This window comes from Carettochelys insculpta, chromosome 23, assembly GCF_033958435.1.
Source record: "Carettochelys insculpta isolate YL-2023 chromosome 23, ASM3395843v1, whole genome shotgun sequence".
NCBI lineage: Eukaryota > Metazoa > Chordata > Testudines > Carettochelyidae > Carettochelys > Carettochelys insculpta.
In genome coordinates, this window is record NC_134159.1 from 7,371,551 (window position 1) to 7,395,588 (window position 24,038).

Sequence of the window (24,038 nt, forward strand, 5' to 3'; positions counted from 1 at the left end):
AAGATGGGGACTTTCCAGTTTAGAAAAGAGGAAATTGAGGGGGGACATGATAGAGGTATATAAAATTATGACAGGTGTGGAGAGGGTGAATAAAGAGAAGTTATTTACTTGTGTCCATAATACAAAAACTAGAGGACACCAAATGAAATTAATGGGTAGAAGGTTTAAAACTGATAAAATAAAGTTCTTCACTCAGCGCATAGTTAACCTGTGGAACTCCTTGCCAGAGGAGACTGTGAAGGCTACAACAGAATTAAGAAACAGTTAGATAAATTCATGGAGAGTAGGTCCATAAAAGGCTATTAGCCAAGGGTAGGAATGGTGTCCCTGGCCTCTGATTGTCAGAGGCTGGAGATGGATGGCAGGAGACAAATGGCTTGATCATTGTCTTCAGTCCACCCCCTCTGGGGCAACTGGCTCTGCCTACTGTCAGCAGACAGGCTGCTGGGCTGGATGGACCTTTGGTCTGACCCAGTATGGCCGTTCGTATGTTCTTATGAACCTTGTCTACTCTATACGGTAGATGAAGTTTAAAAACCTGCTCAACAGATAGCTGACATGTTTTCTTGCTCCTAAATGGAATTGTGACTGGAGCTCAGAAGTGCTTAGACCAGGGTTTCCCAAATAATTTGGCCACAGAATACTTTGGGCTTGGAATACATTAATGAAACACATCCATGTGTGCATGCATGTGTTCATACTGAAAGATTGCCACATGTAACGTCCCAAAGTATAAAAATGAAAATTAAGCACAAACCAAAACAAAACATCAATATAACAGCCAAAAGGAGGACAGTTAGGCTGCGTCTACACGTGCACGCTACTTCGAAGTAGCGGCAGTAACTTCGAAATAGCGCCCGTCACGTCTACACGTGTTGGGCGCTATTTCGAAGTTGAAATCGACGTTAGGCGGCGAGACGTCGAAGTCGCTAACCCCATGAGCGGATGGGAATAGCGCCCTACTTCGACGTTCAACGTCGAAGTAGGGACCGTGTAGACGATCCGCGTCCCGCAACGTCGAAATTGCTGGGTCCTCCATGGCGGCCATCAGCTGGGGGGTTGAGAGACGCTCTCTCTCCAGCCCCTGCGGGGCTGTATGGTCACCGTGGGCAGCAGCCCTTAGCCCAGGGCTTCTGGCTGCTTCTGCGGCAGCTGGGGATCTATGCTGCAGGCACAGGGTCTGCAACCAGTTGTCAGCTCTGTGTATCTTGTGGTGTTTAGTGCAACTGTGTCTGGGAGGGGCCCTTTAAGGGAGCGGCTTGCTGTTGAGTCCGCCCTGTGACCCTGTCTGCAGCTGTGCCTGGCATCCCTATTTCGATGTGTGCTACTTTGACGTGTAGACGTTCCCTCGCTGCGCCTATTTCGATGTTGGGCTGAGCAACGTCGAAGTTGAACATCGACGTTGCTGGCCCTGGAGGACGTGTAGACGTTATTCATCGAAATAGTCTATTTCGATGTCGCAACATCGAAATAAGCTATTTCGATGTTGGCTGCATGTGTAGACGTAGCCTTAGTGTCATTCTTTTGTACAAAAATGGAAAGGACAATATTGTTCAACAAAGGTCAGTTCAAAAAAGGTCCCTTCCTTCCTTAAAGCTTAAACATTTTTATGAGAAAAAAATGCCAAACAAATTAGATATGGAAAATATTTTTAAATTTTGTGTTTTTATAAATTTATTTTTACAGAAAATGACTGGAAAATACAGTAACATTTGACAGTTTTTTAATGGTAAGAGTGGTTTTGCATCTCTCTCTTTTGGCACAAGTAGCATAATAGCTATAATTTTATGAATGCATTATAAATATTAATATACCTACATGCTAAATAGTATTCAAATACCTTCATAGTTTTAATACACACCTAATTTCTTTTTTCAATACTTTAGAAGGAAAAGTATCACTAGACTCAAAAATTTTCCATGGAACACCTATTCACATTGTGCAGAACACCAATGTTCTGCAGAACACATTTTGGGAAACGCTGCCTTAGACACCTGTGCCAAAGAATAAAAACTTCGGTTCTTAACAATGCAGCGAAAGACAATTCAGCTGTTCTCTGAGAAATATAGTACCCCACCACCTAACACCTAAAAGCCACATTTGAAAGCACAACTCTTTCAGGTTTACCTTACACACATTTATCAGTTTTGGCATATTGTTTTGGTAATTGTCCTGCAAGTGCCGTAATTGCTTGCACTAGCAGAAGCCATGCTCTTTCAACAGTGTCAGCATGCTCAGTGTTCTATGCTATTGTGAATTTAGTGTGCGGATTGCTTGGGAAAGAGTTGAACTTTCACAGTCCTAATGTGCAGACTCCTCAGGAGTTGCTGTATACAGGCTGAGCAAATGTGTGTATGAAAAGAACACATGCTTAGAGAATCCAGATCTCTGCATCTTTTAGATGTATATTAGTTTAACTGATCTCAAAAAAATTCTCTCTATTATATATCTTGATGTGTGTTCATAAGGAATTTTAATGAAATGGAATTCATAATCTCGTGAGTTTCCATCTGTCCTTTGATTGCAGTTGAGTTTGAAGCATCTCTTTTACTATAGATTCAGTTTTATCAGTTTGTGCAATCTTACACTGGTTGTAGCAGCAGTAACCTACTACTGTTCTTTGACTAGACCAGGGGTGAGCAAACTTTTTACGTCAGGCCCCACTTTTCAGCCCTGCAGTTGGCAGGGGCCTCCCTGAACCAGTGGGAGGACCACAAGAAGGGGTGTGGGGAGGAAGCACTCAGGAACGCGATGGGATGCGCAGGAAGAGGGAGCTGGAGGTGCTCCAGAGGTCTCCCCGAATGGGGAGCAGTGCTTGCTGGAAGGATCCCAAGCGGTTATGTGGGGAACTCAAAGGGTGCTCTGAAGAGTGACCAGTGCTTGGGGGAGGGGGTGTCTCAAAGGTACGATCCTGGGGGCTTGCTGCCTCACCCCCTCTACCTTGTAGGTGTTGCTCTTGCTGCAAAGGGCAAGGAGGGCAGAGAGGTTGTGACCCCAGGCTGCGCCATGTGGACAGGCTCTGGTGGCACCAGGCTGAAGGCGTCGCTTCACCCCCACAGTTAGCACTCATTCCACGCCACCATCTCGGGGGATTCCCAGGGGCCAGTGTGGCATGTGCTATGGGGACCAATACCAATGTTCTTGGCCTTAGTGAGCTGGGAGCATGCTGACTAGGACCCGCTGTTTGACTCGGGGCCTCTGAACATTTGGATTGGCCCAGCAGCAGGGGGGCGTTCCCTTGGTGACAACAGTGGCAGAGGCCCTGGGAGAGAAAGCAGAAGGCTGGAGAGCCAGTGGAAGCTGGCGGGGGTGGGGGAGCAATCGTGCTGCACTCACCCCCCTTGCAAAATGTTTCGTCCCCTACTTTGCACACCCCTGGACTAGATTACAATGGGAGCTTGTAGATCACCGGAGTTAACTGAATTCCATTTGTTCATATCTTCCAGAAAATATCCTGTTTTTGTGAGCTTTGCATATGGACAAGTAACTTGGCGTAAGATTTAGGTAGATACTGTCTCCAGCAGTGGTGATTAGTTGATTAAATTGAGGCAAAAATCACATAGTAAACTAAATTAGCTGTGCATTGCTGTGTAAAAGGAACACAGTAGGGTAGATGAGCATTCTGTCCTGACTTCCACAGTCATGAGTTAATGTCCTGAAAGGAAGAGTTAAGATACTGAGGTTTTAGTCACGCAATTACCCAGCCCTTCTTAAAATCAAACTGTAGTATTTTATACTGTGCATTGGCTGCCTTATATCTGAACTATTTTAGTCTTTTCTTTTTCAAAGAGCTGGTCCCTTTTGTCATCTCTTCTGGCATGCTGGGGTGTTAAAAGTATAACTATTTAATGGGGTGAAATATCAAACATTTGCTGTACTTGGAGGGAGGTGGAAGAGGGTTATGCTGTATTTTCCTCAAATCCCAAGTTGTGTGTATTTAAAGAGAGAAATGTCATGATCATTCTGAGTTCCATTGTTCGGTAAAATTTTCTGTTTTTGTTAAATTTCATTTATAGTTTTGTTGCAAGTATGCCATTTTACCTCACCAATCTTTCTGCTAATACAGCTTTCGCTTTTTCAGTCTGCTGTGCTAAAGTGCAGGGGGATAGTTGGAAATGGGGATGATTGGGAGAGAGTGGGACAGTTCTCCACGGCGCATGGAAGAGGCAAAAGATAATCTTGCCTCCACCTGCAGCTTGTCTTGCTCTTGTGGTGTAACAGAGGTAGGAAGGTGGCATTGCTGAATAATGAGAGTTTTTTCTCTGTACAGCTTCAGCAGCCAATGCGTCGTTGTCAGTGCCACACAGGATCCCGCATTTCCCATACCAGATGGGATCCCTAAATGATTCTTTATGTACATTATTTTAAATCAGGAAAAGAAATTTATTATTTACAGCTGAGTAACTGTATTTGAGGAAGTGGAAAGCAAAAGCCATTTACCCCCTACCTCTCATTGAATTATTAAGGTGATTCTCAAACTGCAGTTGACCATCTAAAGCTGAATGCACCTGATACGTTATCTGTTGAATTACACCCCCAAAACATGAATCACATGTGAAAATATATTTTCATTTGCCATCTTGGAACTGAATGTTCTGCTAACCCGTAGCTTTAGTAGACAAAGGCCTGTTGTAGAACCTGCCTATGAGACTCCTACTGTAGATTCACACTGATACTAAGCTAACTAGATTCCTTCATGGTGGAGAGAGAAGAAAGGGGTGTGTCTCCTTTTCCCTGAAGTTTAAAAAACATTAATTGCATGTGCAGCTGCTAATGATGATGATTATAGTAATATTATACCTGCCTGAACTACTACAATGATCCAGTCAGTGTAAATAATTTGAGTTCATTTGAGTTTTCTTTGGCTTCTTTTCCTTCAAATTAGCACTATCTGAAAATTTTGGGTTTAAAGTCAACATTATTCTTTGAATAATTTTTCTTTTTCTGACTCGAGTTTTAATTTCCCCACTTCACCCCTGTTTTATTAGTGTTTTTCTCACTTTGGAGCAGACTGAAAAGGAAGTGGATCCTAATTTTATTCATTCATGTGCCAAGATGTGATTATTTTTGTTGTATATTTCTGTTTGTCTCATTTTTTTGCTCTTAGAGCTTTATTAATCCTTCTCTTCTGTACTGCATTTTGTCATTTTATTTTATTGGAATTATTTTAGTCTCTTTACTTTGTAACTGACAACTGCCTTCCCCTCATTTCAAGGGTACCTTTATGTTGGGGAGGTGAGGTGCAGAGAGGAATGGCCTCTTATTGTCTCTAACTGTATTTCTTGACTATGGGTTACAAGGCACTGAGTTCACCTCTGTTTTCTTGTGTGTGGTGAACATCATGTACATCTCAGTGCATTGGTTGGGGCAGCAGGAATCTATATTGCTTACCTTGTACACACAATAATAAATTATAAAAGCTTAATTTATAATTGTACTAAATATGATGACCAAAGGGAAAATGGAGTATATGACAGCAAATCCAGCTAAATAGTTGACCAGTGCTGTAGTATAACTTTGTGAGCTCAGATAGAACAATTAGGATGAAACAGTCATGCAGATTTAAAGTTAATGAACTATAAGGAATTTGTAGTTGGGAGCATTAGGAACCCTGCCTGCATTTGTCCATTGAATTATGAAATATATTTCTTAACTCATTAAAACCTCTTATCCTGCCTACCTTGTTGCAAGGTAGCCACAGACTGATCTTTTTAGCCTTCTGCATTTAAATACTTACTTTGGGGCCACTCATTCCATACCTGCCATTTCAAGAGTCCTTTGCAATTTTAAGTTACACCATTTAAAAAAAATAGCTTTCTAACATTAAACATAGTATAAAGTTGTGAATAATAAATAGTTTAAACTCCTAATCCAAAATACATTCCAAGCTCTTTATCTATAGAGAATACTGTAGCTCCCCCAAAATACACAATAATTGATCATCTTAGAAGCCTGAAAGATGATTTATAATTCCGTGGGAAACTTTGATAATTACTTGCCATATAAAATGTATTATAAAATATGCATAGAGGAGAGAAGATGCTTAGTCAAAAATCTATTTTAAATGTTTATATGTAGTCACTAGTCTCAGAAGGGTAGCTGTGTTAGTCTGTAGCTTCACAAAAAACAAGCTGTCCTTTAGCACCTTAAAGACTAACATAGTCATTTATGAGGTAGTGAGCTTTCGTGGGTATGATCTGAAAATATGAAGAAACGGGTGTTACCCATGAAAGTTCTCATAAATAAATATCCTTATAAATAAATGTTAGTGTCTACAGTACTACAAGACTGTTTGTTTTTTTTATATATAGTCAAATAAAACTTTCGTTTGCTAAACATTTTCCTTTTAATTTGTCATCTCTAACTATCTTTAACCTGCAGTCATAGTGTGGAAAGTTCCTAATGATGCTTTGTTTGCAGTAGAGCCTTTTGAATTTTTCATGTCTAACAATGCTGTTTACAACCATATTGCATCAAAAGTCATTTTTTATAAGCATACTTCTTAAATGTCTCCTCTGTATACTTTATAACTCACTAATGTGTGCCTTTTGGCACCAGCCAGCTCTGGTTAGAGTGTCTGTTTTTCACACGGTTAACTTAAAAATAGTCAGGACCTCTGTAAGGGCAGTGTTGAAATAGCAGCGCAGTAAAACACGATGTGTTATGGGAGAACTGTAGACAGTAGGCTGTATGAAGGTGTCTGCATCCTGTGAGTCAATCAAATGCAAGGTTCTCTTCATGGTGACAGTCTAATGTTGTTTTTCACTCCTATTACTAGGGCATTTGTATATCTGAGCAATCTACTGTACCCAGTGCCCCTGATCCACAGAGTGGCAGTTGTCAGTGAGAAGGGGGAGGTTCGAGGATTTCTGCGTGTGGCAGTGCAAGCAATAGCAGGTAAGATGCTCTGGGAGTGCTCTTGCAATTCAAGCCTTTGCATGGTTTTTGAACTATAAAGCTGGCTTTAAAATACTTGCTTTTCTGGTGCATTCAGTTCTGGGCCAACTTTAGGATCTGGTACTTGCCAGCCTCCTAAGACACCAACTTGGGTTGTATTTTTTTGTCCAAGATCAGTTTAGCACTGAAATATTGATCAGTTCATTTATAGAAAATTCATCTTCTCTTTTAGAGGTTTTGAAATGTTCACTATCTTATCACTCTTATTACTCTGAGATTTGTACATGGTAATTAAGAATATCACAGGTTTAATAGGAAAGATAGTTTAAATATATTTTTCAAAACACTTAAAAAAATCTGCTTTCTCCAGTATGTCACAAACATAATAGCTGCATCTACACTACATTGCTCTTTCGAAAGAGGAATGCAAATGGCAAAAATAAAAAATGCAAATGAAGTGCTGATTTACAAATCTTTATGCTTCATTTGCATAATCTCTCCAATCATGTTTTTGGAAGTGATTTTTTCAGGGGAAAAATAGGCAGTGCAGACAGGGTCCTTTTGGGGTGGAAGCAGGGAATCCTTTTTTCGGAAACACCTTGTACAACTCATTTTCTTTTCAGGAATAAAGGTTCTTTCGCAAAAGGGTCTCCCTGCCCCAAAAGAACAACATCTGTACTGCTTTCCTCCCACTCCCCCCACCCGTACATCCCAGGTCCCCACTAAAACCTTGTGGACCCCATATCCCCTCAGCTCACAGTTCCTTTCAGCCCTTCCCACATCCTCCTCTCCTGACCACCATTCTCTTGCACCCATACCTCCTTCTAGACTCTGACTCCCAAGCCCCTGACCCAGATCACAAATCTCCTCCTTCATCCAAACTCCTTCTCAGATTCCACACCCTGTTCTGCACCCAGTCCACTACCCCAAGCTCCCTTCTGCACCCTACCTCTCTCCCAGACCCTGCTCCCTATCTGTAGAAAAGTGCAACCCTTGAGCATTTTCCAAAATCTTCGAGTTGCCCCTCCTTTCAGTCCCCATGGCCCATTTAGTTGAGACTGCCAAGAAAAGTAGAGAGGGGTGCCCAGTTAGTGCTGAAGTATTTTCTATTAGTGGATGCATACTTACAGAGGTGATCTCAGTATTAAGAAAGACATCTTGAGATATCCATTGGACTAAATAAACCCATGAGATATTTCAAACAGATGTTGCAAAATCATTAAGTTTATTCTTTCATATCATCCATTTGACAACAGGTCAATACTAAGGAAATCAAACCAGGCTTGAAGTAAAACTCTTGAACCTATTCAATTGTTTCATCTGCCATTTGAGCCTCTGCCGGGGTGAATCCCACAGCCTCAGCGTCTATGCTTCATCACATGTTCCCATGTAGAATAAAACGTACAGAGTTGCCTTCCAATAAAAAAAGACAATTGGATGTTAGCCATTGCTAGAGAGGGTAGATACATTACAAGAAGTATCTGAGCTTTCAGCAGGATGAATAGTACATGATCAGATACCAGATACAAACCTTAACTAATTGACATCTGTGAGGGGGAAAAAGAACAAAATGCCACCAACTGTTTAGCAGATCAATGAGCTAGTCAAAAAGATATTTATTACCTCCTCTTCCTTTCTCAGAATCAGCAAAGAGAAGGGTCGGTTTAGATAGATTAATTTTATTTTTCTCTCCTAAAAAAATGTTTCCTGGGAAAATAGGACTTTTGTGCTTATCCAGCAGCCCCAACTAATCAAACCAACACTCTCTTATGCAAAATTAAACATGGTGAAGCTGGCGGGTAGGTCTTGGATACCTGTTAAAAGGGTAAAGGAAAATGCCCTAGAGGAAGGAGAAACAAAAAACCCTCAGCTTCTTTGCAAAGATGGAGAATCATTCATTTCTTTTGATGCTGAGGAACTCTGATGTGGCTATGAATAACTGAGGAGTCAATGCTAACCCTACTTCTTTCCCAGTCCCCATAGATTCTTTTATTTGTGGGGAGGAGAATACAATATAAAAATAGTAGAGCACTTTGTGTGAGATTTAGAAAGACAGGAAAAACTTAAATCAGGATGGCTATATGGACGGGATGAGGTGCTAGAGGCAGGCTCTGGCCAAGAGGTGCTTATGTGGGTGGCTCCTGGCCAGCAACCCTGCAGGACCCTTAGGGAGGCTCCCTGCCTGCTACAGCCCCAGGTGGAATAGGCAGTGGTTTTGTGCTGTTGGCTTTCTGCTCTGGAGGTTGAGGGGTGGTGGAGGCTTCACATGATACCCCTGACCACCAGAAAAATCTGTCAGCTCTTTGTGGCCAGAAACTTCCCCTAACCCAACTTTTGGAGCAAAGAGCTATACAGAGCAGGAAGCTGCTTACAGCTGTGTAGGGTTGCTCTGTGTCTGGGGGGGTTCCCAGTGGGATGGTGTGTGTGCCAGATCCTACAGCTTGGCGGTCCACATCTGGCCTGCAGGCTGTATTTTGCCCACCCCCCTCTAGATCAATATGACATTATTGGAGCTGTGCCATTCTGGTTGCTCCTTTCTGGTTAGTCTTGCAGTCTTTTGGACCGTACATCTGCCTGTTTATCACTTTTTGAATGACAATCATCCTAGAACTCTGAGGGATTGTTGACTGATCTGCAGTGTTCATTACTAAATTGTGTGTTCATTTCTGTAAAGCTGCTTATTGTATTCAATGTCTATCATGTCTGAATTATCGTTAATGTGTACCTCATATCATAGGTTGGGTTTATAGAGTTATTGTTGCTAGTGAATTGGGCATGACGACCTAGATGATTAAAGTTAAAGGAAAGAAAATGGCAGTAAACTACCTTCACTATTGACATGCTCTTTGCTGTTTAGCAAGAGTCCCCTGCAGATAAGGTTATTGAGGCATGACACAGGTCAGTGGTTGCATTGAAACTAGTGTGAGGACACGAATTGAAAGCTTGTTGTCTGCTAATCAAAACATGGATCCTTCTTGGTTAGGGTTATAATTGATGTTTCATGTGTTTCCAGTTGGAAAAATCTCTTAAATCTTGTTTTCATTTCTGTTGGTTTCTTCATTCAAAATGTTGTACGCTTTTGTCCATTTGCTTTGGATGTAACTTACTGAGAAACAACCAATTAAACAGTAACTATTTAGATAAACATTTAAGCCATGAATTCTCAGACTCCAGCATGTTAACTTGGAATCTTATTGGTGGCATTAACCTGTTTCACTAGTTTTCCCCATTCCCTCCCCAAAAGCTAGGTGGTTATTTTCTTTAGCAATTTGTTTCAATTCAAATAAAGTGATGGAATATCTCTACTTGGGAGACTAGTATCCCATCAAGTCACTGTTGCCATTTGAATTTGTTTCCAATATAATAGTATTTTATTTGTCTTTTTTAGCTGATGAAGAAGCCCCAGATTATGGATCTGGCATTCGGCAATCAGGCACAGCTAAAATTTCTTTTGATGATGAATACTTTAATAAGGTGAGAAACAGTAACTGGATTGGAGAGGTTTGTGAATACAGGGAAGCAACATCTTGTTTTAGATATGGGTAGAGTTGGGTCGATAAAAAGGTACAGGGGCAAGTTGGAAGCTGTAGGGCACTCATCTTTAGTCCCTGTCTTGTGTTCCTCAGAGTGACTTTTCTTCAGTTTCAATGACTCGTTCAGGACTGTCACTGGAAGAGCTGAGAATTGTGGAAGGTCAAGGTCAGAGTTCAGAGGTCATCAGTCCCCCAAAAGAAATTAACAGAATGAATGACCTTGGTAAGTGTGCATAGCTTGTGGGACATGAGAGGGAAAAATGAAGCTGTTCTGATTCTTTATGAAAAGGGGCTTTTGGCATTACTCAGAAATGTGTTTCAGATGAAGGATTGTTGACCCTAAGGTTCTGGTGGTACATAATTGTGACTGCTTCTTTGTGAATTTGGGTTTACAAAATATTGACTCAGATATAGCACACAGAAAAAGCTTTAAGATTGCTGCTGTTGAGAATTTTTGATCATTATCAATGCACTCAATGGTTTCAGAAGCTCCCTGCCTCTTTCTTTATGTTAATATCTTAACTGGTAGTTACTCTAGTTTCCCCACTTGGGTAGGAAAAGAACTCTAAATGTCCACTATCTCCACCATGTGCTACCAATAAACTCTACACTTTGTTGAGGTCACTTCCCCCTTTGAAAGGGCTGCGTCTTGTTTTCAACAGGATTTCTCTTATTATTTTTTCAGTTGCAGCTTGGTGAGTGGCTATAATGTTGACAAGGTTGGAAGCACTCAAGCATTTTTACCACTGTCTTCTAGCCCTTCTCTGAGTTGTTGGACACATTGGAACAAACTCTTTTATGGCTTTTAGCAATGCTACCAGTAGAGAAGCTGCATGTATTGCGAATTAAGAATTTGAAAAGTTCTTTTGTAGATAAACTACAGCAGAGCGGTGATTTGGGCTGGGGGATTAAATCCCACTTTTTCTGGGTTAAATATATGTAAATGTAGTATATCTGAGTAATTCACAGTAGGTCGTTTTTGTCTCTTTAAGACCTGAAGTCAGGCACTTTACTGGATGGGAAGATGGTGATGGAAGGATTTACTGAGGAGATTGGTGACCACCTGAAATGTGGTAGTGTATTCACCTTCCGTGTGACAGTGCTGCAGGCCAGTGGCATCCTCCCAGAATATGCAGATATCTTCTGTCAGTTCAAGTAAGAATCTCTCCTTGGTAGTACAGGGTGGGGAAGGATTATTCAGTGAAGAGAAGTAACAGAGGCTTGACATTGGGCAAATGGAAATAACACTGGATTAATTTTTAGGTGTCATATCTCTGTCCTATTGGAGAGGAATCAGAAATCCGTGTAGCCATCAAATCACATGCCCTGAACAAACTATGTAGAAAGGGAATAAGAATCAATCCTTTAAAAACCACCCATACAACATCTCTTGTCCTAGGTATCACAAGGTGTTCTGAAGAGACTTAGAGATCCTCTTTTGAAAAGTAACAGAGAGGGAGCCGTGCTAGTCTATATACTGTCAAAACAAAAAAGCAGTCAAGTAGCACTTTAAAGGCTAACAAAATAATTCATTAGGTGAGCTTTCATGGGACAGACCCAAGTGGGATAGAAGGGTAAAGTCATTAAAGTGGTTTATGTTTAGTACATTTATGAGATCCAAATAAATAGGCATTTAAGCACTACATAATGCCAGTGTATAACTTTAAAATTAAAACTATCCCATGCATATACACAGCTTGAATCAAATGGTCTGGAATATGGATGAATTCAGCAGCTTCTCACATGAGCAATATCCCCATTCAGATTCTAAAGGATAAAGATGAGAATGGCAGGTAGCAAACATACAAATTGATACAACAGTAGAGGGGGGGCCCCACAGTTTTCTAGAATAAACCTGCTTAGATAAGATTGCTGGCCAACTTTTGACCTAAACCAGAGCAATATGTGCGGGTTTCTCTACAGAGTGGCACTCATAACAGAAAAGTTTTCACTAGTCTGATTTTGTTTTGGTTTTTTAGTTTTTTACATCGACACGATGAAGCTTTCTCTACTGAACCTCTCAAAAACAATGGCCGGGGGAGTCCTCTTGGGTTTTACCACGTCCAAAATGTAAGTGAAGCTTTGTGATCCTGTATGAAGAGTGAATGTCCATAATACAGTGCTGTGTGGGTTGATTTCAGTGCTCATAGCCTTCCTTTTAGCCCTCCTCTGTGATACATGTGCAGGGAAAGGGTGGAGATACAGATGAATAAACAAGGGAGAATAGAGAATGATCAAATAAGTGATACCTTTTCTGGAGAACATAATGTCTATTAGTAATTTAAGAAAGTGTATGTAAGGGCTTTAATGCTTGTCTGTTCCCTTCTTAATTCTGAATTTCTTGTGCTTCTGTTTCACCCATCAGAATGTTGGGAAGTGCAATAAAAACAGCTAGAAATTCACAGTGTAATAGAAAATGTAAATGGGAAAAGCCCATGTTCAGGTTTCTGAACTGATTCTGTGTGTCTGTACGAGTAGTGTAACCATCTTGTTACAAACAGCTTCCTATTTTTCTTAACTAACTAGTGCTTAGGTCAGGGGATTTTTCACTTGTTACTGTTAATGATATCCTTAACACCTGAAACAAAGTAAGGTACATTTCTGCCTTGTCAGTGATTGCCTACTGAATAAGAAATGTAGAACCCTGGACTCTAATATTGGCAGGTATAAGGCTTATTTATCTCTACCCTGACTTTTTCCTTACCACCTTTGCTAGATTGCTGTGGAAGTGACAGAATCTTTTGTGGATTATATCAAAACCAAGCCTATTGTGTTTGAAGTCTTTGGGCACTACCAACAGCACCCTCTCCATCTGCAGGGACAGGATCTCAACAGGTATTGAGCAGTTCAGGAGTGCATGTGTCCTCCTCCACATACTTTGCAGTAGAAGGAAGAAATGCTGAATAGGGGAGTGGACCCCACCTATCCCATCCTCTTGGTTCCTGAATTCTATGCCTCATGTGGAAGTCTTGCTACTTACCATCACTACCAAGCGTGCCTTAAGTAAATGCTAATACTAGACAAGTGAAGGTCCCCCTGTCCCATACGTAATGTGTGCCCTATAATTGATGAGAGTACATATTTAAAGCCAGTAGTAGTAGTAGTAGGCATCCTTCGATCCTGAGGGATCACGGGTTTGTGCCCCAGTTGGACTGATTCGAGCAGCGTCTTCTGTGGCTGTGCAATCCAATCCGGGAGTGGCAGTCCTTTCTGCACTGTGAGCAGCAGTAGGCAGATGTCGCTCTGGTATCACGGGCACGGATCTTCCTGAGGGCTCTCCTGTCTTCCGCTTCCTTCACCAAGGTAGTTTCATACATAGCAAGAGCTTCCTTCACTCCCTGTTTCCAGGCATGCCTGTCTGAGGCGAGCGAATGCCAGGTGTTCACACTGATAGAGAGAGCACTGAGGTCACGCTTGCACATGTCCTTGTAGTGCAATTTAGGTTGCCCTTTCGGCCTCTTTCCAGACGCCAGTTCGCCGAAGAGGAGGTCCTTCGGTATGTGGCCATCCGTCATGTGTGAGACATGGCCCAGCCAGCGCATACGCCTCTGTTTGAGAAGGGTGAGCATGGAGGCAGTGCCTGCCCTCTCAAGCACTGCGCTATTGGGGACCTTGGCCTGCCATGAGATACCAAGTATCCGGCTCAGGTAGCGCATGTGGAATGTGTTGAGCCGCTGCTCTTGTTTTGAGCGCAAAGTCCATGTTTCACTGGCGTACAGCAGTGTGCTCAAAACACAGAACACCATGCAAAAAGAAATAGGCTTCAAACTCCTCATGACCATGGCACATCCGCCAAGGGTTCTGAGCACCTTACATACTCTGTCAGGGAAGGATTTCCTATCCTTTTACACCTTGGTGTGAAGGGAAAGAATGATGTATGAACTCCTGGGTTTGGCTTGGATTGCTGGAGACCAGTCGCTGCAAAGAAGAACCACAAGTTGATATTAATGGTTAAAATAAGCAGTAGTTTGTGTCCTTATATAAAGACATTTTCAGGAAATGAATTTCTTTCTGCTTGCCCTTGAGCAGAGACTAGGGAGAGGGCAGTTGGAAAGGTTAAAAGGTAATCGATTTTTGCTTAAAGCTGTGCAAAATTTATTCAGTTTCAGGTAAGTGGGAGTTTGTTAGCTGGAGCAGGGCATTGAGTCCTGTGTTATGTATGTTCCAGACTTTTCCCATGTGAGATTGGACACATCTGTGCTTGTTTCCTTTTATGTAGAATGCAGGTTGTATGTACCTTCCTTATATCGTTATGAGGCCCATTGTTTTTGTTGTAAAGTGCTCAGAGATTCCTAGGTGTGAGAGGGTGGGAAACACTAGGAAAAATAATTGCTCTCCTTTCTCTGCAGCCCTCCTCAGCCATCCCGACGATTCTTTCCACCTCCCATGCCACTCTCAAAGCCAGGTGAGACCAAACATGTTTTCTGTATAGATGTTTTTAAACTCATTATGTAGAACAAATGTGTGTTGTATTCATACCTGCATTTATTTGAGAAGTAAAATCAGTGAACAGTGCAAAAAGCATTGGAACATCTTCACTGGCTATGTTCCTTCCCAGGTGTTCTAGTCAAGCTCATCTCAAAATAGAAGTATTTCTCAGGGCAGTTTCAAGGGTTTGAGGAAAGGGATGCATGCCTAAACTACCAACGCTAAACACTAGATCTGGCTGTTCAGCCAGTCTCCTCATTGTGGTTACTGAACTTGGGAATTGCTTGTCCATAAATCACTCTGTTCTGCTTTTTCTAATGTTGTTGCTTGCACTTTCATGCACTAAGCCAACCTTGCTGAAATGATCCCTCAGTTTTCTTTAATTGTGCATGTTGAAACTCTTCTTTTCTTTTCTCCCCTCTGTCCTTTATCTAATTTTCCTTCTTCCCATTACCTGCTTATCTCCACCACTCCCATTCTTGTTTTTCCATTCCCTTTTTAGACCATGAGAGAAAAATTGAATTGGTTAGGTATCTCATGTCTGGCTATGTAAATGTGCATGTGCTGAACACACTGTCTGAGCACGCCAATGTGCTTGCATCCTCGGCTGTGGCTGCATTCCAGGATGGGGCTGACCAGCTGCCACCTTTTCTTTTTCTGCCTGTTCCCAGCTGTCAAAGTGAGCGGGTTCCCAAAAGAGATGGTTAGTAGTCCCATTTGATCTGTGGTAGATGTAGAAATAACTCCTAACCCTGTCCCCAACGCAGTTTGTCCATGCCTTTGCCTTGCTTATCAGAAACTACCTAGGGTTCTTGCTTTGTGGAGTGATGAAGGATCTAGAATTAGCAGCATCTATTGTGTAGAGAACATTTGAATTTGTGTGCCAGTCCCAGCTCTACCACTGATTTCTTGGGATTTTGACAGTTTGGTTTAGCCTCAGTTGCCCCTTCTGTAAAATAGGAATTTTATTTGTCCATTTGGTCCCTTTGTGAAGTGTGGTAGGATCTTTTGATACATAAATACCTTGTCAATTCCCAAGAATAAAGTAGGGAGGCAAAAGGGAGGTACTGGAAGTTGTAACTAGAAATTGAGGTATGCTTAGGTCTTGTGTACACAATCTTGCGGTTAAGACTACAAATGTTTGAATTACAGAGAGTGTTAGTGTGGTGCTTGGTAATCCACTCATCTGGATGCTTTAGGTGCAAAATAAATGTACTTAAGCAGGGTTAACTGTGAGGGTTGGTCTACACATAAAAAGTTTGATTGACCCAGCAGTGTTGCTTAGAGATGTGAAGAATTTGCACCCCCCGAGTGATAAATTAACCTCACACCTGGTGTAAACAGTGATGACCTAGCTACTTTCTCTAAAGGTGAGAGATTCATTCAGAGACTCTGATGCAGGAGTAAATATGAGCAGACATAGACTCTCCTGAATTCTAAACATGCATGACTTGGAACTTCTTAAAAACTCGTCTCAGTAGAGGTCAGAAAGGACCTACACGTTGAGAAACTCTTTGAAGCGTCTGACTTCCCTGGTATATTCTAAACTAAGCTTTAGGTTGGGCTGTTCCAAAAATTGATATATGAGGTCGCATATATTTCTCTAAAATGAGTCTTTAGAGGTTGCCTGTTTTCACAACTCTCCTAGTTATAATTTTTTTTTGTTTACCTGTCCAGTGACAGAATTTTGCCAAGCAATAGTTCAGGGGAAGGTTCTATAAATGTTCAAGTTTGCTTTGTGATGCTCGATGAGCTAGTGGGATCAGGTTTGTTTCATGATGTAAAGCATGCTCCTTACTGCACGAAATAATGCCTGTGTGGAAGGATCTGGTACATAATTATTGGAGCAGGATGAGGCATGATGGGAAAAACTAGCCTTTCTTGTATTTACATGTGGGGGATTTAGAGATCTTTTCTCTGCTTTTTCTGGAGTAGTGCTGGATTGGGGTGCATTCTTGGCTTAAAATAAAACTTCTTGTTTCCATAGACAAACCTGTGAGTGAAGTTTTCTTGCTAGCTTTTTGACCACAGGAATCTTTGCCATATTACCTGAACATACATGGTTACAAACAATACATAACTTTCATGTGATAAGCAGCTCCGAAATTAATCATGGAACCAAAGTACTGTCATAGTGTTTCTTGCATGCAATTTTTGTAAATCATTTTTGTATTCTTTTAAGTGCCAGCCACAAAATTAAACACTATGAGCAAAACTAACTTGGGCCAGAGCATGAGCAAATACGACCTCCTTGTCTGGTTTGAGATCAGCGAGCTGGAGCCAACGGGAGAGTGAGTTCAACTTTTATCTTCCTTTTGTGTAAAGAAGGAAAACAGCTTGTGGGAGTGAATCCCTTCATCTTTAGGTCATTGGTTCAGATAAGCCCAGGTTGATGATATTTGGTTTATTGCCACCAGTAAGATGCTGGTTTTGTGTGGAATATAGTGGTCCCAATCCAATTCCCAATGAGTAGCAACATAACTGATATTAGTTGGCCCCATTATTCTCAGTCTCATCAGAGTGGACAAAGATTGAAAAAGTATGGAGACTGACCTTACTTCACAGTTCTAAAAGTGATCCCTACAGGTCAGTGGCTCAGTACACTAGGAGAGCAGTACTCAGGGAAAGATTGCACTGGTGTAGCTCTTGTAATACCTTTTCTCTTGCTGGCTAAAGAGTTCAGTGTCCAGCAGTCAGTCCAGTAAGATTGGCCATAGTGGGTCAGACCAAAGGTTCATCTAGTCCTGTCGTCCATCAGTGACTAATGCCAGATGCCTTAAAGGGACTGGACAGATCTAGGAATCATCAAGTGATCCATTCCCCAGTTGCCGATTCCTTGCTTCTGGCAAACAAAGGGCTAGAGGGATACCATCCCTGCCCATCCTGGTTAATAGCCACTGATGTTCCATTCATTTATCCGATTCTTATTTTGAACCTTATTATAACAAAAACTAATCAGTTTTAACCTGCTACAAAGGAATTCCCTGACATACCTTTGGGAACTACATTATGGGGTCATTGTGAAGTATTACAAAGAATTGTTAATGTGTGATGTGGTACTTAATGGTGCTCAAAAGTCCAATAGAGAAGCAATTTTTTTAAGTCAGTGGAAGCAGCTTTATATTTATTAGGATATTATACAGAAGAGATTGTGGTAAAGCAAAGTGCCAGCTTTATCTAGTGTCCCACTGCCTGCTCTGTAAATACACCTTCTCTTAACTAGAAGTTTCTTTGTTGTTTCACACAGATACATCCCTGCTATTGTTGACCACACTGGAGGTCTACCCTGCCAGGGAACATTCTTGCTTCACCAGGTACCAAAAGAGAGTAGAAGATTGGCAGCTAAAATACCTACTTCCATTTCCATGTAGTGGGCAATTGTCTCACTGAATTTCACGTCTGTTTTATCTCCTAATTCTGTCTTACTACATAGCTGTTGGTATCTTTTACTATTGCTCTTGAGTCTCTGGAATATGTCTGTCTCTGCTTGTATGTCCTGGGCTTGTGTCTATGGTGAATAGCAAGTTTGGCTTCTAAGATGTGGTCTTTCAAGTGTTTAGGCATATATATGTTCCAGTCCTAGTATTTATGCACTTGAGATTAGAATCTTCTGGTCAGCAGTGCCATTTGGGGCTGCACATGCACCTTTAACATCCTCATGCTCCTGCACCTGGGGCATAGAGTGGTGCAAGTTTAAACATCACTTCATTCCTTCTCACTGCTCCTGGCTGTGAGATGGAGGTCGGCAGTGTCAGTCTTGCTTTGCTCTTCCAGAGACAGCTTGAAGGTATTTGTGTGTGTAAGCATGTTAGTGATAGCTTCCACTTAGCACGTTTGGGATGATTACCTGCCTTAATTGATTTTATCTTTTGTTGTGAAGTTCTTCCTGGTACTGAGGCTTTAAGAATTGTCCCTCCTTCAAGGCAACAAAAACCTATTAATGGTGGGCATACCAGATACCATATTTTGTCTCCCCAGCAAATGCTCTACATTGAAAACCCTTTCTAAAAAGTGGGAAGGTGAATGGCATGCCTTAATCTTTCTTTGTTAGACTGCTTCATGCAACCTGCTTCTGATCTCAGCAAGGAAGGCTCTTAGCCTAGCCATCTTGGTTCAGAAGTGCCCTTGTAAATTGTAAATTTACTGTCTCCCAGGCCCCATCTTTGGAAACTGTGTCGCACATGTGGACTCAGTTGGACCAAATATTACATCTTTGGAGAAAAGGGAGTATCTGTCCTGTGGGGAATGCCCAATAAAACTTCCATGCCCACTTCATGGTCTGAGATGGTTGCCACTGGAGCTCTTGAGGTTTCATAGTACTGGACCCTCCAGCAGCATCTCAAGAATATCCATGTGAAGTGTCATGTGCATACATCTGCTTATTTCTTAGGATTTGTGAGACTTACTCCTGGGTGCTCTCAAGGTACATGTACCTTCCCTGGAAGTTTAAAGAGACAGTTTAAGAGATATTTTGGGTAAAATCTGCTTCTCCTTATGGTATATGGAGGGAATAGGATGAATTCTGCTCTATAATCTGAAAAGACTCTTCCTTTATTGAAACAAAAAGCAGTCAAGTAGCACTTTAAAGACTAGCAAAGTGCTACTTGACTGCTTTTTGTTTTGATAGTGTATAGACTAGCACGGCTTCCTCTTTGTTCCTTTATTGAGTTGTATTCAGAGCCCTGAAGGGCATGGATGTTTGCTTCCCATTATGAGGCTGCTGACAGGAAAGATTTACATGTTTGTATCTCAGCCACAATTTCCCTGTGTAAATGACTTACTGGAATGATTTATTTAGGGGGGGGGGGGGGAAAAAAAGGCAAGTCTAAGCTGTACCTTTTAAACTTCACCAGGGAATCCAGCGTAGGATCACGGTCACTATTATCCATGAGAGAGGCAGTGAATTGCACTGGAAAGATGTGCGAGAGCTGGTTGTTGGTGAGTATCTTCTGGCTGTGTCTTCCATCATTGTGAGTTATTAAATAGTGGTGGGATAGTGTCACCTATTGAAGATGATCCAGAGGGAAAACTTGAGGTTTGAGGCTGCGTGTTAGAACTCTAGATCTTTAACTTCCAGTATAAAATGTGGTTTGGTGATGAGAATTCTTTCTGAGAGTGTTTCAGTTAGGCCTCATTGATACTAAAATTAATTTCTCTTCAGGACGCATCAGGAACAAAGCAGAGGTACATGAGGCTGCTGTGGATGCCATTCTGTCCTTGAATATAATCTCTGCCAAGTACCTGAAATCTTCTCACAGCTCCAACAGGTAGGCAGATGAAAAGTGCTTTTAGTGCTATTTGCAGTTTGTCACGGGGGAGGCTGTAAGTGTTTATACTTACTGGAATTCTAAACATACAGATACAATTAATGATTGAGCTGTGAATCTTGACATTTTTCATTGCGTTAGAACTCCAGTTAGTCCAGTACCCAGCATGAATGATCTGATACCCCAGTTACATTACTCCTCTCTATTGATAAGCACCATGAGGGGAGGAAGAAATCATGAGGAAGCTTATAGAAGCATCATTGTGTTATGTGGGAATTGAAATATTGAAATTAAAACACAGCATTAAAATACAATGATGTTTCCATGGGTGACCAGGCAAGCTGTGCACACAGTGGGAACAAGCATATAATGATTTAACAAAGCCAGTTATGTGAAAACATTACTCCTGTTCTGTTAAACTCTGCCTTAGTCTCTGCTTTTCAGTGTCATCCCTGAATCACAGGGGTAGAGGAAGCCAATTTATGCAAATGTCCATAAATTGGCTCCTCTAACATACTTCTGTATTCTGAAATCAGAGCAGCCTTTAAGCAATGTTTCATTGGAACTCCAGTGACCTGCAATATTGATTTTTACAGCCAGTGGGGATCTGACTTTCCCAACAGTTGCTTTGAATATCATTTATCTGGGGAAAAAGGTATCCTCCTCAAGTGAATACTCTTCATTGTGGGACGGCAACGTTTTTCCAAGGAGGTTTTGTGGGCTGACGGTATCTGTGGGGTGAGATTTCAAGAGTTACATAATCCTGTGTGACAGGCTCTGCAACAAATAGCTATGAAGCAGAATTATTCATCCTGGGCAGAGCCCTCCCTGCCCCCTTCAGGACACTGACCAAGTTACTGAATCTTCCTGTGATTCTGTCATTTGGGATATCTGAAAAATCTTTTCTGAAAAATCAGATTTTTTTGAATGTGGAGGCATGATTTGCAGCCTGCCTGCCTTCAGTTTTCAATAGTTCAGATGGACAAAGTAATTTCCAATGTCTCCTAACTTGACGTTGTCACAAGTTGTGTCTGGTGCTATCCCCTACTGTCAGTAAATGAGTGCTGAATGTTATAACTATGGTATTTTGACTATTTCTCCTGAAATCTTGTCTCTTGCAAGGTGAAAATAAAACTTCAGAAATTTGATTAGCCTCTTCTAGGTTGGGGTAGTGTGGGGAGTAAACTTTCTATAAAAGAGAAGGGAAATTGGTAGAAGAAATAAGGCTAACGTGGGCATTTTGTCCCTTGTCTTGTGAAAAATCACAAGGATATTCAAATAGAAAAATTGCTCGGTGTGGGCTGATATTCACCGCTGGACATCTGCTGTTAGTCTTCACTAAATTCTTTCTCTCTGATGGTTACAGAATAAGTTAGTAAATTCCCCTGGTAGTCAGACTAGGTTATTCCATGCTATTTGTTAAAAACAGGCAGCAGATAGGGAACAGGGCTTCAGGAGATGCGAAGAGACTCATTAAAATTTCATCATAGCTCTGCTGGAGGGAGTCATGTAACTAAGTGATAGTTCTTATTTATACATTTTAACGTGATTTAGTTTTTAGCATCTTAGCATTGATCTGTCAGCATAACTGGGGTAGGAGCGAACAGGTGCTGTACTCCCTTCTGATCTTACTGGATTTGCATCTTCCCCTTGGTCCTTCCTTCCAAATAAATTGCAATATGACTCCAAAAATCCCTATCTAGAAAGCTTCTTGGCAGTGGGATGAGGTGAATGAGAGCTCCAGCATTTCATACCTTGGAGGTCATCTTTCTGCTAAAATTGACATTGATGGAGAAATCCAGCATCATCTGAGCTATGCAAGCGCTGCTTTTGCCCACTTGAGTCAAAGGGTCTTCAAAAACTGGGTCATTTTTGCCAAGACAAAGCTCCTTGTATACCGGGCAGTGGTTATTCCAACACTAGTGTATGTCTGTGAAACCTGGACAACATACAAGCATCATCTGAAAGCACTTGGGAGGATAGGCACATAAACGCTAGCATCCCAGAAGAGTCGAACACGACCATCATTGAATCCATTATCGGTCGTCAACAGCTTTGTTGGACTGGTCCTGTGGTTCAGATGTCTCATCTCCCAAAACAGATTTTGTTTTCCAAGTTGGAGGAAGGAAAGAGGAGTGTTTGGGGGGCCAGCGGAAGCGATATAAGAATGTGCTGAAGGCACACAGGAAAAAGTGCAGCATCAGTGTTGACACTTGGAGAACCTTGCCCAGGATCATGCCTACTGGAGAGTGGTAATCTGTGAGGGGTGGCACAATTTGAGAGGTCCCAAAGAGATGGAAAAGATTAAAAGAGTGGCAAAAACTGCCCTGCACCACTCTAACAGCTACCAATACTTGCCCCTTTTGTGATAAGACCTGCAGCACCAGAATCAGGCTGATCAGCCACCAGTGGACATAAAAAATAGGAAGGTGATATGAAGACTTCCTACTCATTATCGAGTGACTGCCAAGAGAGCATTTTGTGTATGGTTGGTACCATCTCTTTCCCAAACTGCCAGGGTTTCATCTCCTGGGAATGTGGAGGGGCCTGGGGGCAAGAGAGGGCCAGGGCCAATATGAGGGGTGTGTTTGTTTGCTCACCATCTACAGACTTGTTTTCTGTTTTCTGTTTTTTGTCATCTTGTTCTCCTTTCAGCTGTTGCTTCTCTGTTCTGCCTTTTCCTGCACTAACAAAAGCTCTTTCTATATTTTACAGGCTCTTTCTTGATAAGGATATGCCTAGGTATTTTCTGTTTGCTTCCTTTTGCACATAAAGGTTCTGTGGAATAGAATGCTTTATGTCTCACTTGTGTTGCTGCCATTTCCCGTTTAGCTTTTAGCTGTTTAGTCAGCAAACCTCTTGGCTCTTTTGGAAGTGTCACATTTTCTCCTCCCTTGTATGCTGGGAATTTGTTCATGTACAGTTCAGTAGATGAAGACAAATTGCCTTCACTGTTCAACAGAGGCAACTTGATTCTTTCAAAGATATCAATAGAACATAACCCTCCCTTCTCTTTTTGTCCTACAGCCATGGCCAATATTTAGTATCTCTGACTACTTATAACATATTTATCATTTCGGAAGGCCCAGGACTGAATGGTGAAGCTATCGGTTCAAATCCAGCCCAAAATTTTATTGAGCAAAGCCTGTGGCAATCAAGTGACTGATGGGTTTGTTTTTCGTTTGTTATTGCCTCCCAATATCATCATTGCACTGGCTATAAGGGCCCGCGTAGGGGCTGAGAAGCTAAGAAGTGGAAGGATACAGAGACTAGTCTGCCTTCTGAGCTGTGCTTCTCTAGTTAATGCCCCAGATGATTTTGGGAAGCTGGCTGAGCAGTATGGGGGAACTTGCACTCCTGCTGGTTATATTTTGTTTAGACCAAGAAGTACCTAACACTAAAGTTCATTTTAAAATGGAAACCAAATAAGTCTTGGATTTTTATCTCACCTCCTACTTGCTTTATTGCTTTACCTTGTTCTTCACTCCCCTTGATTTCCGCACATCTCTTTTCCTGTGCTTTCTGTGAAAAAAGCACAAGAGGTTCGCTCACTTTGAGTTTGTCTCCCTTGATTTGTTTTAGCAAGGTCTGGTTTGGATGAGGTAATTTAATATGTATTCCTCCCATGAGGCGAACCACTGCAGTAGCATGACTTTGTCTCACTTTCACTTGTCTATTAAGAATTGCACTGACTTGTTCACCCATATTTCCTCACTTTGCTGATGTTGTTTTGCCCTATTGAACAATGATAATTCCTGTCTCTATTCCATGGGCTTTACTAAAGCGGTGGAAGAGGTCCTATTGAACCGCACAGAACGCAAAGCATATATGGGAGTTTAGAGCACTTGCCGTCCATCTCTGGAGACCTGGTTTACATTTATGTTTTCAGCCTGAGGAGTTTAGTCAGCTCGAT

The 24,038-nt window shown here is 41.6% G+C and overlaps 1 protein-coding gene across 7 annotated transcripts in view; it reads left to right on the top strand.

The window, feature by feature from the left end:
• KIF1B (kinesin family member 1B) overlaps positions 1-24,038 on the top strand; it is a 158,848-nt gene that overhangs the window by 113,205 nt on the left and 21,605 nt on the right. For all 7 annotated transcript variants that reach the window (XM_075018087.1, XM_075018092.1, XM_075018089.1 and 4 more), the window contains 11 exons: positions 6,779-6,897; positions 10,286-10,371; positions 10,524-10,653; positions 11,423-11,585; positions 12,410-12,500; positions 13,147-13,265; positions 14,780-14,835; positions 17,041-17,149; positions 18,106-18,172; positions 19,712-19,796; positions 20,020-20,125. In XM_075018087.1, the coding sequence (XP_074874188.1) occupies positions 6,779-6,897; positions 10,286-10,371; positions 10,524-10,653; positions 11,423-11,585; positions 12,410-12,500; positions 13,147-13,265; positions 14,780-14,835; positions 17,041-17,149; positions 18,106-18,172; positions 19,712-19,796; positions 20,020-20,125 (1,131 nt within the window). The remainder of the gene's footprint in view (positions 1-6,778; positions 6,898-10,285; positions 10,372-10,523; positions 10,654-11,422; positions 11,586-12,409; positions 12,501-13,146; positions 13,266-14,779; positions 14,836-17,040; positions 17,150-18,105; positions 18,173-19,711; positions 19,797-20,019; positions 20,126-24,038) is intronic.